The sequence below is a fragment of the Macaca thibetana genome, chromosome 7, assembly GCF_024542745.1.
Source record: "Macaca thibetana thibetana isolate TM-01 chromosome 7, ASM2454274v1, whole genome shotgun sequence".
In the NCBI taxonomy this organism is placed as follows: Eukaryota; Metazoa; Chordata; class Mammalia; order Primates; family Cercopithecidae; genus Macaca; species Macaca thibetana.
In genome coordinates this window covers 30,174,619-30,186,672 of record NC_065584.1, presented here as the reverse complement: position 1 = coordinate 30,186,672, position 12,054 = coordinate 30,174,619, and the positions used below count along the sequence as shown (strand labels likewise).

Below are 12,054 nucleotides of genomic sequence, written 5' to 3'. Positions count from 1 at the left end.
CCCGAGGTCTTGATAAAGTCAACAGAAATCACTTGTTCTTTTTAAAGAACCCTTACATCATAATTTGCATACAGTAGAATGTACCCTATGTAAGTATATAGTTCAGTGATTTTTTTTTTTTTTTGAGACGGAGTCTCGCTCTGTCGCCCAGGCTGGAGTGCAGTGGCTGGATCTCAGCTCACTGCAAGCCCCACTTCTGGGTTCACCCATTCTCCTGCCTCAGCCTCCCAAGTAGCTGGGACTATAGGCGCCCATCACCATATCCAGCTAATTTTTTTTGTATTTTTAGTAGAGATGGGGTTTCACCATGGATCTCCTGACCTTGTGATCCGACAGCCTTGGCCTCCCAAAGTGCTGGGATTACAGGTGTGAGCCACCGTGCCCGGCCAGTATCTCATAGTTTCAACTCACATTTTCTTGATAACTATAATTTTAAGTATATTTTTAAATGATTATTGGTCATTCATGAATCTTCTTTTGTGATGTGTCTGGTCAACTCTTGTGCCAATTTTTTATCAGACTGTCTACTTACCACGGAGCTAAGAGTTTTATCTTTTTTTTCTTTTTTTTGAGACAGGGTCTCACTGTATTGCCCAGGCTGGAGGGCAGTGGTATGATCATGGCTCAGTGCAGCCTCAACTTCCTGGGCTCAAGCAATCCTTCCACCTCAAGCCTCCTAAGTAGCTGGGACCATAGGTGAGTACCACCACACCTGGCTAATTTTTATTTTGTAATGATGGGACCTTGCTATATTGCCAGGTTTAATAAAAGTTTTATATATATTCTGCCCAAGTGCAGTGGCTCAGGCCTATAATCCCACACTTTTGGAGGCCAAGGCAGGCAGATCACCTAAGGTCAGGAGTTTGAGACCAGTCTGGCCAACATGGTGAAACCTCATCTCTACTAAAAATACAAAAATTAGCTGGGCATGGTGGCACACAACTGTAATCCCAGCTACTCAGGAGGCTGAGGCAGGAGAATCACTTGAACCTGGGAGGCAGAGGTTGCAGTGAGCTGAGATCATGCCACTGCACTCCAGTCTGGGTGAAAGAGGGAGACTCCATCTCAAAAAAAAAAAAAGAAAAGTTTTATATATATTCTGGATGAAAGTCCCTTATAATACATGTGTTTTGAAACTACTTTCTCTGAGCTATGGTGGTCTTTTCATGGTTTTAACAGTGGTTTCTAAAAAATAAAAGTTTTAAATTTCGATGAAGTTCATTTTATCAATTTTTTCATTTATAGTTCATGCTTTTTGTGTCCTACGTAATAAATCTTTGCCTAAGCCAAGATCATAAAGATTTTCATCTATATTTTCTTCTAGAAGTTTTATAGTTTTAACACTTAATTTACATTTAGGTCTATGATCCATTTTTTAAATTTATTTTTTCATTCCCAATCCTTAGAACCTGTGAAGTATGATCCATTTTATCCGTTCTTTTTGAGAGACAGGGTTCCGCTCTCTCGCCCAGGTTGGAGCGCAGTGATGCAATCATAGCTCACTGCAGCCTCAACCTCCTGGGCTCAATTGATCTTCCTGCCTCAGGCTCCTGAGTAGCTGGGATTACAGGCGCAAGCCACCACACCTGGCACTATGATCCATTTTGATCCATTAATTATTATGATCATTGCCAATTCTACCAAAATTGATCTGTACATTCAAGGCAATCCCAATCAAAATCTCAGCAACTCTTTTGTAGACACTGCCAAGCTGCTGCTAAAATCGATATGGAAGTATAAGGGATCTAGAATAGCCAAAACAAGAGAAGAAAAAAGTTGACAGTTGAGAGCTTCAACAAAGTTGAAGTGTCTTGATTTCAAGATTTAGACAATAATCAAGACTGTAGTATTAGCTTAAGAATAATCCAATGAACTAGAATAAAGAGTCCAGAAATAGGACTACATATATATGATCATTAATTTTCTTATTTTTTTCTTCTTGAGACAGGGTCTTGCTCTGTCGCCTAAGCTGGAATGGAGTGGCACAATCTCAGCACATTGCAGCCTCAACCGTCAGGGCTCAAGCAATCCTTTCATCAAGTAACTGTGACTAAAAACATATCCTGCTATAAAATGATAAATTATATTTATATATTGATAATTACAAATTATATTTATATATTTATAATTATAAATTATAATATACATTTATATTATAAATTAGTCACACCTGGGTTTTTTTGGGTTTTTTTGAGACGGAGTTTTGCTCTTGTTGCCCAGGCTGGAGTGCAATGGCGCAATCTCAGCTCACCACAACCTCGACCTCCTGGGTTCAAGCGATTCTCCTGCCTCTGCCTCCTGAGAAGCTGGGATTACAGGCATGTGCCACCATGCCTGGCTAATTTTGTATTTCTAGTAGAGACAGGGTTTCTCCATGTTGGTCAGGCCGGTCTCAAACTCCCAATCTCAGGTGATCCGACTGCCTTGGCCTCCCAAAGTGCTGGGATTACAGGCGTGAGCCACCACGCCCGGCCACATACCTGGCTAATTTTTTTTTTTATCTTTTGTAGAGACATGGTCTCACTATGTTGTCCAGGCTAGTCTTGAACTTCTGGGCTCAACAGATCCTCCCGCCTTGGCCTCCCCAAGTTCTGGGATTACAGGCGTGAGCCACTGCGACTGGCCCGATTTTCAACAAAGGCATCAGCAGGATAATTCAAAGGGGAAAGGATAGTTTTTTCAACAAATAGTGCTGGAACAAATGGAGATCTATATGGGGAAAACAATGAAACTCAAACCCTTACATCACACCATATGCAAACATGAACTCAATGAATCACAGATCCAACATAAAAGATTGTTCTCACTCTTTTTTTGGGGGGTGCGGGAAGTGGAGTTTCACTTTTGTCACCCAGGTTGGAGAGCAGTGGCACGATCTCAGCTTACTACAACCTCTGCCTCCCAGGTTCAAGTGATTCTCCTGCCTCAGCCTCCCGAGTAGCTGGGATTACAGGTGCATGCCACCATGCCCAGATAATTTTTTGTATTTTTAGTAGAGATGGGGTTTCACCATGTTGGCCAGGCTGGTCTAGAACTCCTAACCTCAGGTGATCCACCTGCCTTGGCCTCCCAAAGTGCTGGGATTACAGGAGTGAGCCACCGCGCCCAGCCTCTCACTTTTTTTTTTTTTTTTTTTTTTTGAGACGGAGTCTCGCTCGCCAGGCTGGAATGCAGTGGCGCGATCTCAGTTCACTGCAACCTCCACCTCCCCGGTTCAAGTGATTCTCCTGCCTCAGCCTCCTGAGTAGCTGGGACTACGGGTGCCTGCCACCATGCCCGGCTAGTTTTTCATATTTTTAGTAGAGACGGGGTTTCACCATGTTGGCCAGGATGGTCTTGATCTCTTGACCTCGTGATCTACCTGCCTCAGCCTCCCAAAGTACTGGGATTACAGGCGTGAGCCACCGCCCCCAGCCCAGGCCTCTCACTCTTAAATGCACTTTTCCCTCTCATCCATCACTCTTTCCCCACTATCCCATCAAAGCAACAGTAACGGAGAATCAGAAACTTTGCCGCTGACTTTCAACCTTAGTGGACTTATTTTCCCCCTGAAATTCATTGAACAAATGAGAACTGAAGAGAGGTCAAAAAATCTTCCCTGTGTGAACAAGCTGCCCAGCTTCCCAAAGAAGCTCACAAAAATTCTCTGTCCTTACCTTTCCCTTCCGGAGGCGTCGCACTGTATCACTGGGGCTCCAGTCATTGCTGTAATCCTGGAATATTAGCAATACATGAATCCCAGGAAGTTAAGGAATCAAAGTTATCAGTGTACCAACTCCTCAACTCAAGTCTTAGTGTCTAAGGGGGAAATACTTTGTGGGAGGGAATGGATGTGAAAAAAAATGAAGAAACGGGACAGTTTTGTTCTGAGTTTCTGAAGGAACTAGAGCAGGGGCAATATAGGTAGGAGGAGATGGATCAAAGAGGGAGGAGCCAATTGACAAAGCCAGTGGCCCATGCCTACTGGTTCAGGACCGCAACCTCTAGATGCAATTAGAATCACGTTTTAGGATTCTAACAACTAATGCCTTTGGCCAACAGAAGGAAAGAGAGACGTTGGAGACATGTTCCTTTTCTGACCTTAGGATATATGGTTTCTTCCTTATGAATCCATTTGCTTTTTTATTTGCTTCATGGGAATATGAGCTCTACCAAGCTTCCAGACTGCAGTGATGATCACTGGGTTTCAAAGTACAGCCTTCAAGTGGGAACATGAGTAAGCAAAGTATGGCAGGGCTGAGTCAGAATATAGAGATTATAAGTCTAAGTTGCACCCTTTCCTAGCTGTGAGACCCCAGGTAAGCCCTAATGTTTAGAAACCCAGTTTTCTTATCTATAAAAGAGGGTTAAAAAAATTTCTGCTCAAATAGTTGGGAAAATCAAGCAAGGTAACATATGTCAAGGTACTTTATACTGTGGAAACTGTCACACCAGTGTATGCTGTAACTCACCCTATACTCCCCTTTGGGTCTCCCCAGCTCTGGAGCATAGCTTTTGGCAGGTGTGTCTGACAGAGCTGAAAAAGAAGCAGCTGGTTCAGAAGGGCACCATGAATCCTGCTTGTCGTTCCTTCTCTCTACTGCTTCCTTCTCACATTTGTTTGACTTCTGGGCTCCCAATGTTAACTTTGTGGCCAAAAGCAGATCTCCGTTCTTCCCCAAAGGCAGCATCCCTAGAAGTCACCTTTGCCCCTGTAGCCAGAATGATTTCTACCTCCTTAGTCAGTATCAGAAAGTTCCTCTAATAATGACAGTAGATGCAGAAGAAAGTTCATCTTGTCATCTAATTACTACCTGTCCCCATAACTCCCCAGACTGTACCAGATCAGTAACATTTCCCACAGCAATTAAAAGAGGGTTCAATGCGTACCATCAGAAAGGGACTGGAAACTTCCAGGTCTAGTTCTACCTAAAGGTAAAGAACACAAGAGGGAAAAGGTCAACAGTTTAAGTCAGAGCCATCCAGACTTGGTTAAAGACACAATGTATACAGAGCTCTATAATGCAATATAGGAACTTAAGCCGTAAAAAATGTTTTATTCATCTGTAGAAATCTGAAGTGCCATTAAAAAATTGAGCAGGGAGAAAATTTTTTTTTAATTATGGTAAAATACACGTAACAAAATTTACCATTTTAACCATTTTTAAGTGTATAAGTCAGTAGCATTAAGTACATTCACGCTGTTGTACAACCATCACCACTATCCATCTCCAGAACTTTTTCATCATCCCAAACTGAGACTCTCTACCCTTTAAGCAACTCTATACCCTTTAAACAATAACTCTCCATTCCTCTGCCCCAGCTCTTGGTAACCACCATTCTACTTTCTGTCTCGAGGAATCTGACTATTCTAGGTCATACATAAATGGAGTCATATAATATTTGTCCCTTAGTGCCTTCTTTATTTTATTTAGCATCATGTCCTCAAGGATCATCGATGTTGTAGCATGTATCGGAATGTCATTCTTCTTTAATGCTGAGTAACATTCCACTGCATGTATATGGCACATTTTGTTTATCCATTCATCCATCAATGGACATTTGGGTTGTTTCCATCTTTTGACTATTGTGAATAATGCTTCTATCAACATGGAGGTACAAATACCTATTCAAGTCCCTGCTTTCCATTCTTTTTGATATATATCTACAAGTAAAATTGCTAGATCATATGTTATTTATTTATTTATTTATTGAGATGGAGTTTTGCTCTGTCACCCAGGCTAGACTGCAGTCGTGCAATCTTGATTCACTACAACCTTTGCCTCCCAGGTTCTAGCAATCTGCCTCCCTCAGCCTCCTGAGCAGCTGGGATTACAGACGCCCCCTCACCACGCCCGGCTAATTTTTTATTTTTAGTAGAAACGGGGTTTCACCATATTGGTAGGCTGGTCTAGAACTCCTGACCTCAGGTGATCCACCCGTCTCGGTCTCCCAAAAGTGCTGGGATTACAGGTGTGAGCCACCATGCCTGGCCAGTTATATGTTAATTCTATGTTTAATTTTTTTTTAAAAACCCGCCATACTGTCTTCCACGGTGGCTGCACCATTTGGCATTCCTACCAACAAGGTGTTCTAATAGCAATGCACAAGGAGTAGGGAGGAATTTTGATCCAGGCAAATTTCTTCAGTACCAGTCACATGGTTAATGTCAATTTCATTCATCGTGTTCTAGAAAACCAGTCCAACCCCTCTGCATTTCTCTCATTTCTCTTGCTCCTGACCCCAGCTGCCAGCTCCAATGAGAATGCTTTATCCTTTAATAATCTTTTTCTTACAAAGTAGATGAAAATTATGGCCTAAGATTTTTCTGAAAAAAGAGGAGGACTTCCCTGTCTCTTTAAGCATATCTCTTTACCTCTAAAAAAGCTGCTCAGGGAGTAGGTAGAAGTAGGCTTGGGTAGTTGTGCATAGGAGGAGAAGCTGTTTCGGCTCTTTAGCTGTTCACGCCCCTCATGGCTGGAGCCACTATTACCAGCAGTCTCTTTGATGGACCATGAGATACCTGTGAGATAGTAAGAACGACATCAGCAATTCTCATCCACAATAAATCCTTGACATCCAACATTCAACAAACTCTAAAAGCTTTTCACCAGAAGCCCTGGTCCCTTGGCCAAGTTGGGGCAAGGAGAAAAGATAGAATCAAATAGAATAATCAGCAGAAAAATGGATCAAGGACATGAATAAGTGGATCACAGAAAAGAAAATTCAAATGGCTCTTTTTTTTTTTTTTGAGACGGAGTCTTGCTCTGTAGCCCGGGCTGGAATGCAGTGGCCGGATCTCAGCTCACTGCAAGCTCCGCCTCCCGGGTTTACGCCATTCTCCTGCCTCAGCCTCCGGAGTAGCTGGGACCACAGGCGCCCGCCACCTCGCCCGGCTAGTTTTTTGTATTTTTAGTAGAGACGGGGTTTCACGGTGTTAGCCAGATGGTCTCGATCTCCTGACCTCGTGATCCGCCCGTCTCGGCCTCCCAAAGTGCTGGGATTACAGGCTTGAGCCACCGCGCCCGGCCTCAAATGGCTCTTAAACATATGAAAAGATGCTCAACCTCACTCTTTTTTTTCCTTTTTCTTTTTTTTTTTTTTTTTTTTTTTGAGACAGGGTCTCACTACGTTGCCAGATCTCTGGAGTACAGTGACTATTCACAATCATATCTCAAACAATCACGTCTCACGTCAGCCTCAACTCCTGGCCTCAAGCAATTCATCGCCACCACCTCCAGAGGCACACACCACCTGCCCCCAGCTTTGCTAAGAGTACTACAAATTAAAAATATAATGAGAAACCATTAGTCCCCTCCAAGATGGGGAAAGATCCAAAAGCTTGATAATACCCTGTGTTGGCCAGGCTATAGGGAAACTGGAACCCTCCGTCATTGCTGGTGGTAGTACGAATTGGTACAACCTGTGTGGAGGTCAATTTGGCAATATCTACCCAATACAGATGCAAACATCCTATGTGAGTAATTCCACTCTAAGAATTGCTCTGTCGTTTATTCATCTAGGGTCAGAATACAAAGTCACTGATAGAAATATAAAGAGCAAAAGACTGAAAAATCTAAAATTCAACAGTGGGCTGGCTAAATAAATGATGGTAAATCCATACAATACTATGCTGCTATTTAAAAAAAGAAAGAGAAAATGAGAACACCCTTTATATACTGACATAGAAAGATCTCCAAGCTATATTAACACATAAAAAGAGCAAGGTATGAAGTATGCTACTGCTTGCATAAAAAAGGGATAAGAATACATGTTTCCATATACATTTCCAAATGCAAAAAGAGTCTTTAGATGAATACACAGGAACCAAGCAACAACGATTGTTTTTTGGGAGGACAGGAACTGAAAACTGAGAAGATACATAACAATATGGAACGGAAACTTTTCACTGTATACCTTTAATTTTTAAAAATCTTTAGTCATGTTATAGTATGGCCTATTTTTTAAAAACTTTTAATTAAAAATATTTCTTAAAAATCAGATGTGGTAGGCCGGGCACGGTGGCTCATGCCTGTAACCCCAGCACTCTGGGAGGCCAAGGCGGGTGGATCACAAGGTCAGGAGATCGAGACCATCCTGGCTAATATGGTGAAACCCCATTTCTACTAAAAATACAAAAACTTAGCTGGGTGTAGTGGTGCGCGCCTGTAATCCCAGCTACTCGGGAGGCTGGGGCAAGAGAATCGCTTGAACCCGGGAGGCGGAGGTTGCAGTGAGCCAAGATCATGTCATTACACTGCAGTCTGGGTGACAGAGCGAGATTCCATCTCAAAAAAAAAAAAAAAATCAGATGTGGGCCAGGGACGGTGGCTCATACCTATAATCCCAGCACTTTAGGAGGCCAAGGCAGGCGGATCACTTGAGGTCAGGAGTTCGAGACCAGCCTAGCCAACAGGGTAAAACTCCATCTCTACTAAAAATACAAAAATTAGCCAGGCATGGTGGTTGGTGCCTTTAATCCCAGATACTAGGGAGGCTGAAGCATGAGAATCACTTGAACCTCGGAGGCGGAGGTTGCAGTGAGCCAAGATTGCACCATTGCACTCCAGATTAGGCAACAGAGTAAGACTCCATCTAAAAAAAAAAAAAAAAAAAAAAAAAAAAAATCAAATGGACTTTGAGAAAGTATTAAGTACACAGCTAAGCAGTGAGACTGGGTGGGTAAGGAAGTCTGTTCTGTCAATCAGTTATGAGTATACTGAGTTAAGTCAGTAGTTCCCAAATATGGCTACAAATTAGAATCACCTGCAGTGTTTATTAAAACTTGAGAGCCCCCCCCTACTCCGCAGAAGACCTAATGAACAGAATCTCTGGGATAAAGCCTAGGAGTATGTCATTTTAACAAGCACCCCAAATGAGAATGAAATAGCCAGCCGAGCCTCAACCCCTGAAGAGCAGACCTATATGGCCATGTGGGAACGCCTGCTGGATTTCCCAAGTATCTTCTCCTGGAGTTCAGTTTCCAGATGTATGCTCATCTGAAAATAGTCTTACCTCATTCCCTCTCCAAACCGGCACTGAAGAGACAAACAAGTACAGCCTTCATTAGTGATAAGAATCCTGGGCCGGGCGCGGTGGCTCACGCCTGTAATCCCAGCACTTTGGGAGGCTGAGACGGGCGGATCACAAGGTCAGGAGATCGAGACCACGGTGAAACCCCGTCTCTACTAAAAATACAAAAAATTAGCCGGGCGCGGTTGTGGGCGCCTGTAGTCCCAGCTACTCGGGAGGCTGAGCCAGGAGAATGGTGTGAACCCGGGAGGCGGAGCTTGCAGTGAGCCGAGATGGCGCCACTGCACTCCAGCCTGGGCGACAGAGCGAGACTCCGTCTCAAAAAAAAAAAAAAAAAAAAAAAAAAAAAAAAAAAGAATCCTGGACATCTATCCCCGCCTCTTCTACTTACTTCCCACAGGTTCCCCACTCCAGCTGACTCGCTCCAGGTCATCATCATCATCATCATCCACGAAGTCTCGGAGGCTGTTCACCGCCCGCTTGGACTCCTTTAACTGCAGAGGGACACAAGGCCAGGGCGCTCAGGCAATCATCATTCCCCACCTCTCTTCCGACAATCAAGAAGGCTGAGGAATTGGGGCCTGAAGGTGGCCAACGCTCACCCTGTGCAATCGAAAGCCTAGCATACTAGATACCTGCCAAGAAAACAAACTGATTTTTAGCCAACACTACAGTCCAGTGGTAAAAGAATTAGGAGGAATCAAAGTCACTTTTGAATTCTCATCATATTCCTGGCAGTGACTTGCTATGTAAACCTGAGTGAATTTATTCACCTCTCTAAAAATAAATGTTTCCCCAATTGCAAAATAGACACAACAAAAATAAATCCTCCAATCCAGTTCATCTTTCAAAAATAAAAAATATATATCACATGAATAAAAGACTTGAGGTTCTTTAAAAAGAAAAAAAAAACTGAAAGGAAGAAATCATCTTAAAAAGGTAAAGTAAAAAAGGCAGTGAGCTGGATTTTACAATCCTTCTGGCTCTTTCCTGAGCCTAATGAAGACATGGTCAAAAGCCAAGTTACCCAGACTGCAAGAGGAAGGAATTTTAGAGTGGCACTGTGGAAAAGAGTACAAACTTCAGCAGTTGACCTACCTGTGAAAGCTCATCATCTTCATCGTCAAAGGTGAAAGCCTTGAACTTGGAGCTGTTCCAATACTCCTCCTCATCACCCTTTGTCCGATTCATCTACAGTGACAGGAAGACATACATCGTCTCTTTCTGGGTCTCTCCCTAAAGAGTTCCAAAGCTTTAACTGCTCCCAAAAATCAAGGATGCAGAAAAGGATCTGGTAAAACAAATATTGAACCTGCCATATAAAACCACATTCTTGGGTCTCCAACTGATCAAATCATACTTCTAATCTTCTAATTACCCAGAAGTAGTCATCCATTCTTAGAGCATCCACTTTGTCCAGGGCACTCTCTCAGGTGTTGTAAGGTATATTAAAAAGTGCCAGAGACTGGGTGCAGTGGCTCAGGCTTTTAATCCCAGCAATTTGGGAGGCCGAGGTGGGCAGATCGCCTGAGGTCAGGAGTTCGAGACCAGCCTCATCAACATGGAGAAACTCCGTCTCTACTAAAAATACAAAATTAGCCGGGCATGGTGGTGCATGCCTGTAATCCCAGCTACTCAGGAGGCTGAGGCAGGAGAATCGCTTGAACCCGGGAGGCGGAGGTTGCGGTGAGCCGAGATTGCACCATTGCACTTCAGCCTGGGCAACAAGAGCAAAACTCCATCTCAAAAAAAAAAAAAAAAAAAAAAGGGTCAGACACGGTCCCACTTCTGAAGGACCCTACAACACAGCCAGGGCATTCAGCATAGGTATATATTAAAAGCAACAGGCAACAGTGCAAGGCAGGCAGATGCTTTAAGAATCCATCACAGCCGGGCGCGGTGGCTCAAGCCTGTAATCCCAGCACTTTGGGAGGCCGAGACGGGCGGATCACGAGGTCAGGAGATCGAGACCATCCTGGCTAACACGGTGAAACCCCGTCTCTACTAAAAATACAAAAAACTAGCCGGGCGAGGTGGCGGGCGCCTGTAGTCCCAGCTACTCGGGAGGCTGAGGCAGGAGAATGGCATAAACCTGGGAGACAGAGCTTGCAGTGAGCTGAGATCCGGCCACTGTACTCCAGCCTGGGTGACAGAGCGAGACTCCGTCTCAAAAAAAAAAAAAAAAAAGAATCCATCACAAAACTTTGCTGAATACACAAGGAAGAGCAATCAAAACATGCACAAAACAGACAAAAATTGCATTCGCATTTTCAACAAATATTTATTGAGCACCATCTCTGGGGCACTGTTCTAGGTTCTGGGAATACTACAGTGAATAAAATTGACAAATATTCCACTCTCATAAATGCCTGAAAGAATGGAAAGCAAAGTAATTAAAAGAAGTAGAATTATTTCACCTAAATCTTCAAATTATGACTATTTGATTAACAACTGTTGGCCAAAATTTGGGAAATGAGGGCATGGCCAAGAAAAGCAAGTATATAAAGAAGTAGTCAAAAGACCACAAGTCCCTGTTATAACTACTATAAAATTCAATTTTGCCCTGTAAAAACAAGTTTTGCCCTAGAATTACAAACTAGGCAGGGTACAGTGGCTCACATCTGTAATCCCAGCACTTTGGGACACTGAGGTGGGAGGATTGCCTGGGTCCAAGTTCAAGACTAGCCTGGGCAACACAGTAAAACTGTCTCTACAAAAAAAAATTTAAAAACCAAACAAAAAACCAGCTGGACATGGTGACGTAGTCCCAACTACTTGGGAGGCTGAGGTGGAGGATCACCTGAGCTCGGGAGGTTGAGGCTGCCATGAGTTGAGGTCACACAACTGCACTCCAGCCTGGGTGACAGAGTGAGACCCTTCCTGTCTCTAAATAAGGAAACAGAATTACAAACTAAACTATCATGCCAACTGGATTAGAATGAAAACTATGATTTAAGCCAAGGACTAGGTACTAAAACTCCCACAGCACCAAAAATAATTGTGAAGGCTAAACAGCATCAAGTTCTAAAAGAACCATTTGCT

General features: G+C 43.3%; 1 protein-coding gene across 2 annotated transcripts in view; it reads right to left on the bottom strand.

The window, feature by feature from the left end:
- Window positions 1-12,054, bottom strand: part of VIPAS39 (VPS33B interacting protein, apical-basolateral polarity regulator, spe-39 homolog) — a 32,371-nt gene that overhangs the window by 18,219 nt on the left and 2,098 nt on the right. For both annotated transcript variants that reach the window (XM_050798815.1, XM_050798816.1), the window contains exons 2-7: window positions 10,111-10,203; window positions 9,404-9,506; window positions 6,356-6,502; window positions 4,870-4,908; window positions 4,452-4,516; window positions 3,657-3,713 (exon numbers count right to left, since the gene is read on the bottom strand). In XM_050798815.1, the coding sequence (XP_050654772.1) occupies window positions 3,657-3,713; window positions 4,452-4,516; window positions 4,870-4,908; window positions 6,356-6,502; window positions 9,404-9,506; window positions 10,111-10,203 (504 nt within the window). The remainder of the gene's footprint in view (window positions 1-3,656; window positions 3,714-4,451; window positions 4,517-4,869; window positions 4,909-6,355; window positions 6,503-9,403; window positions 9,507-10,110; window positions 10,204-12,054) is intronic.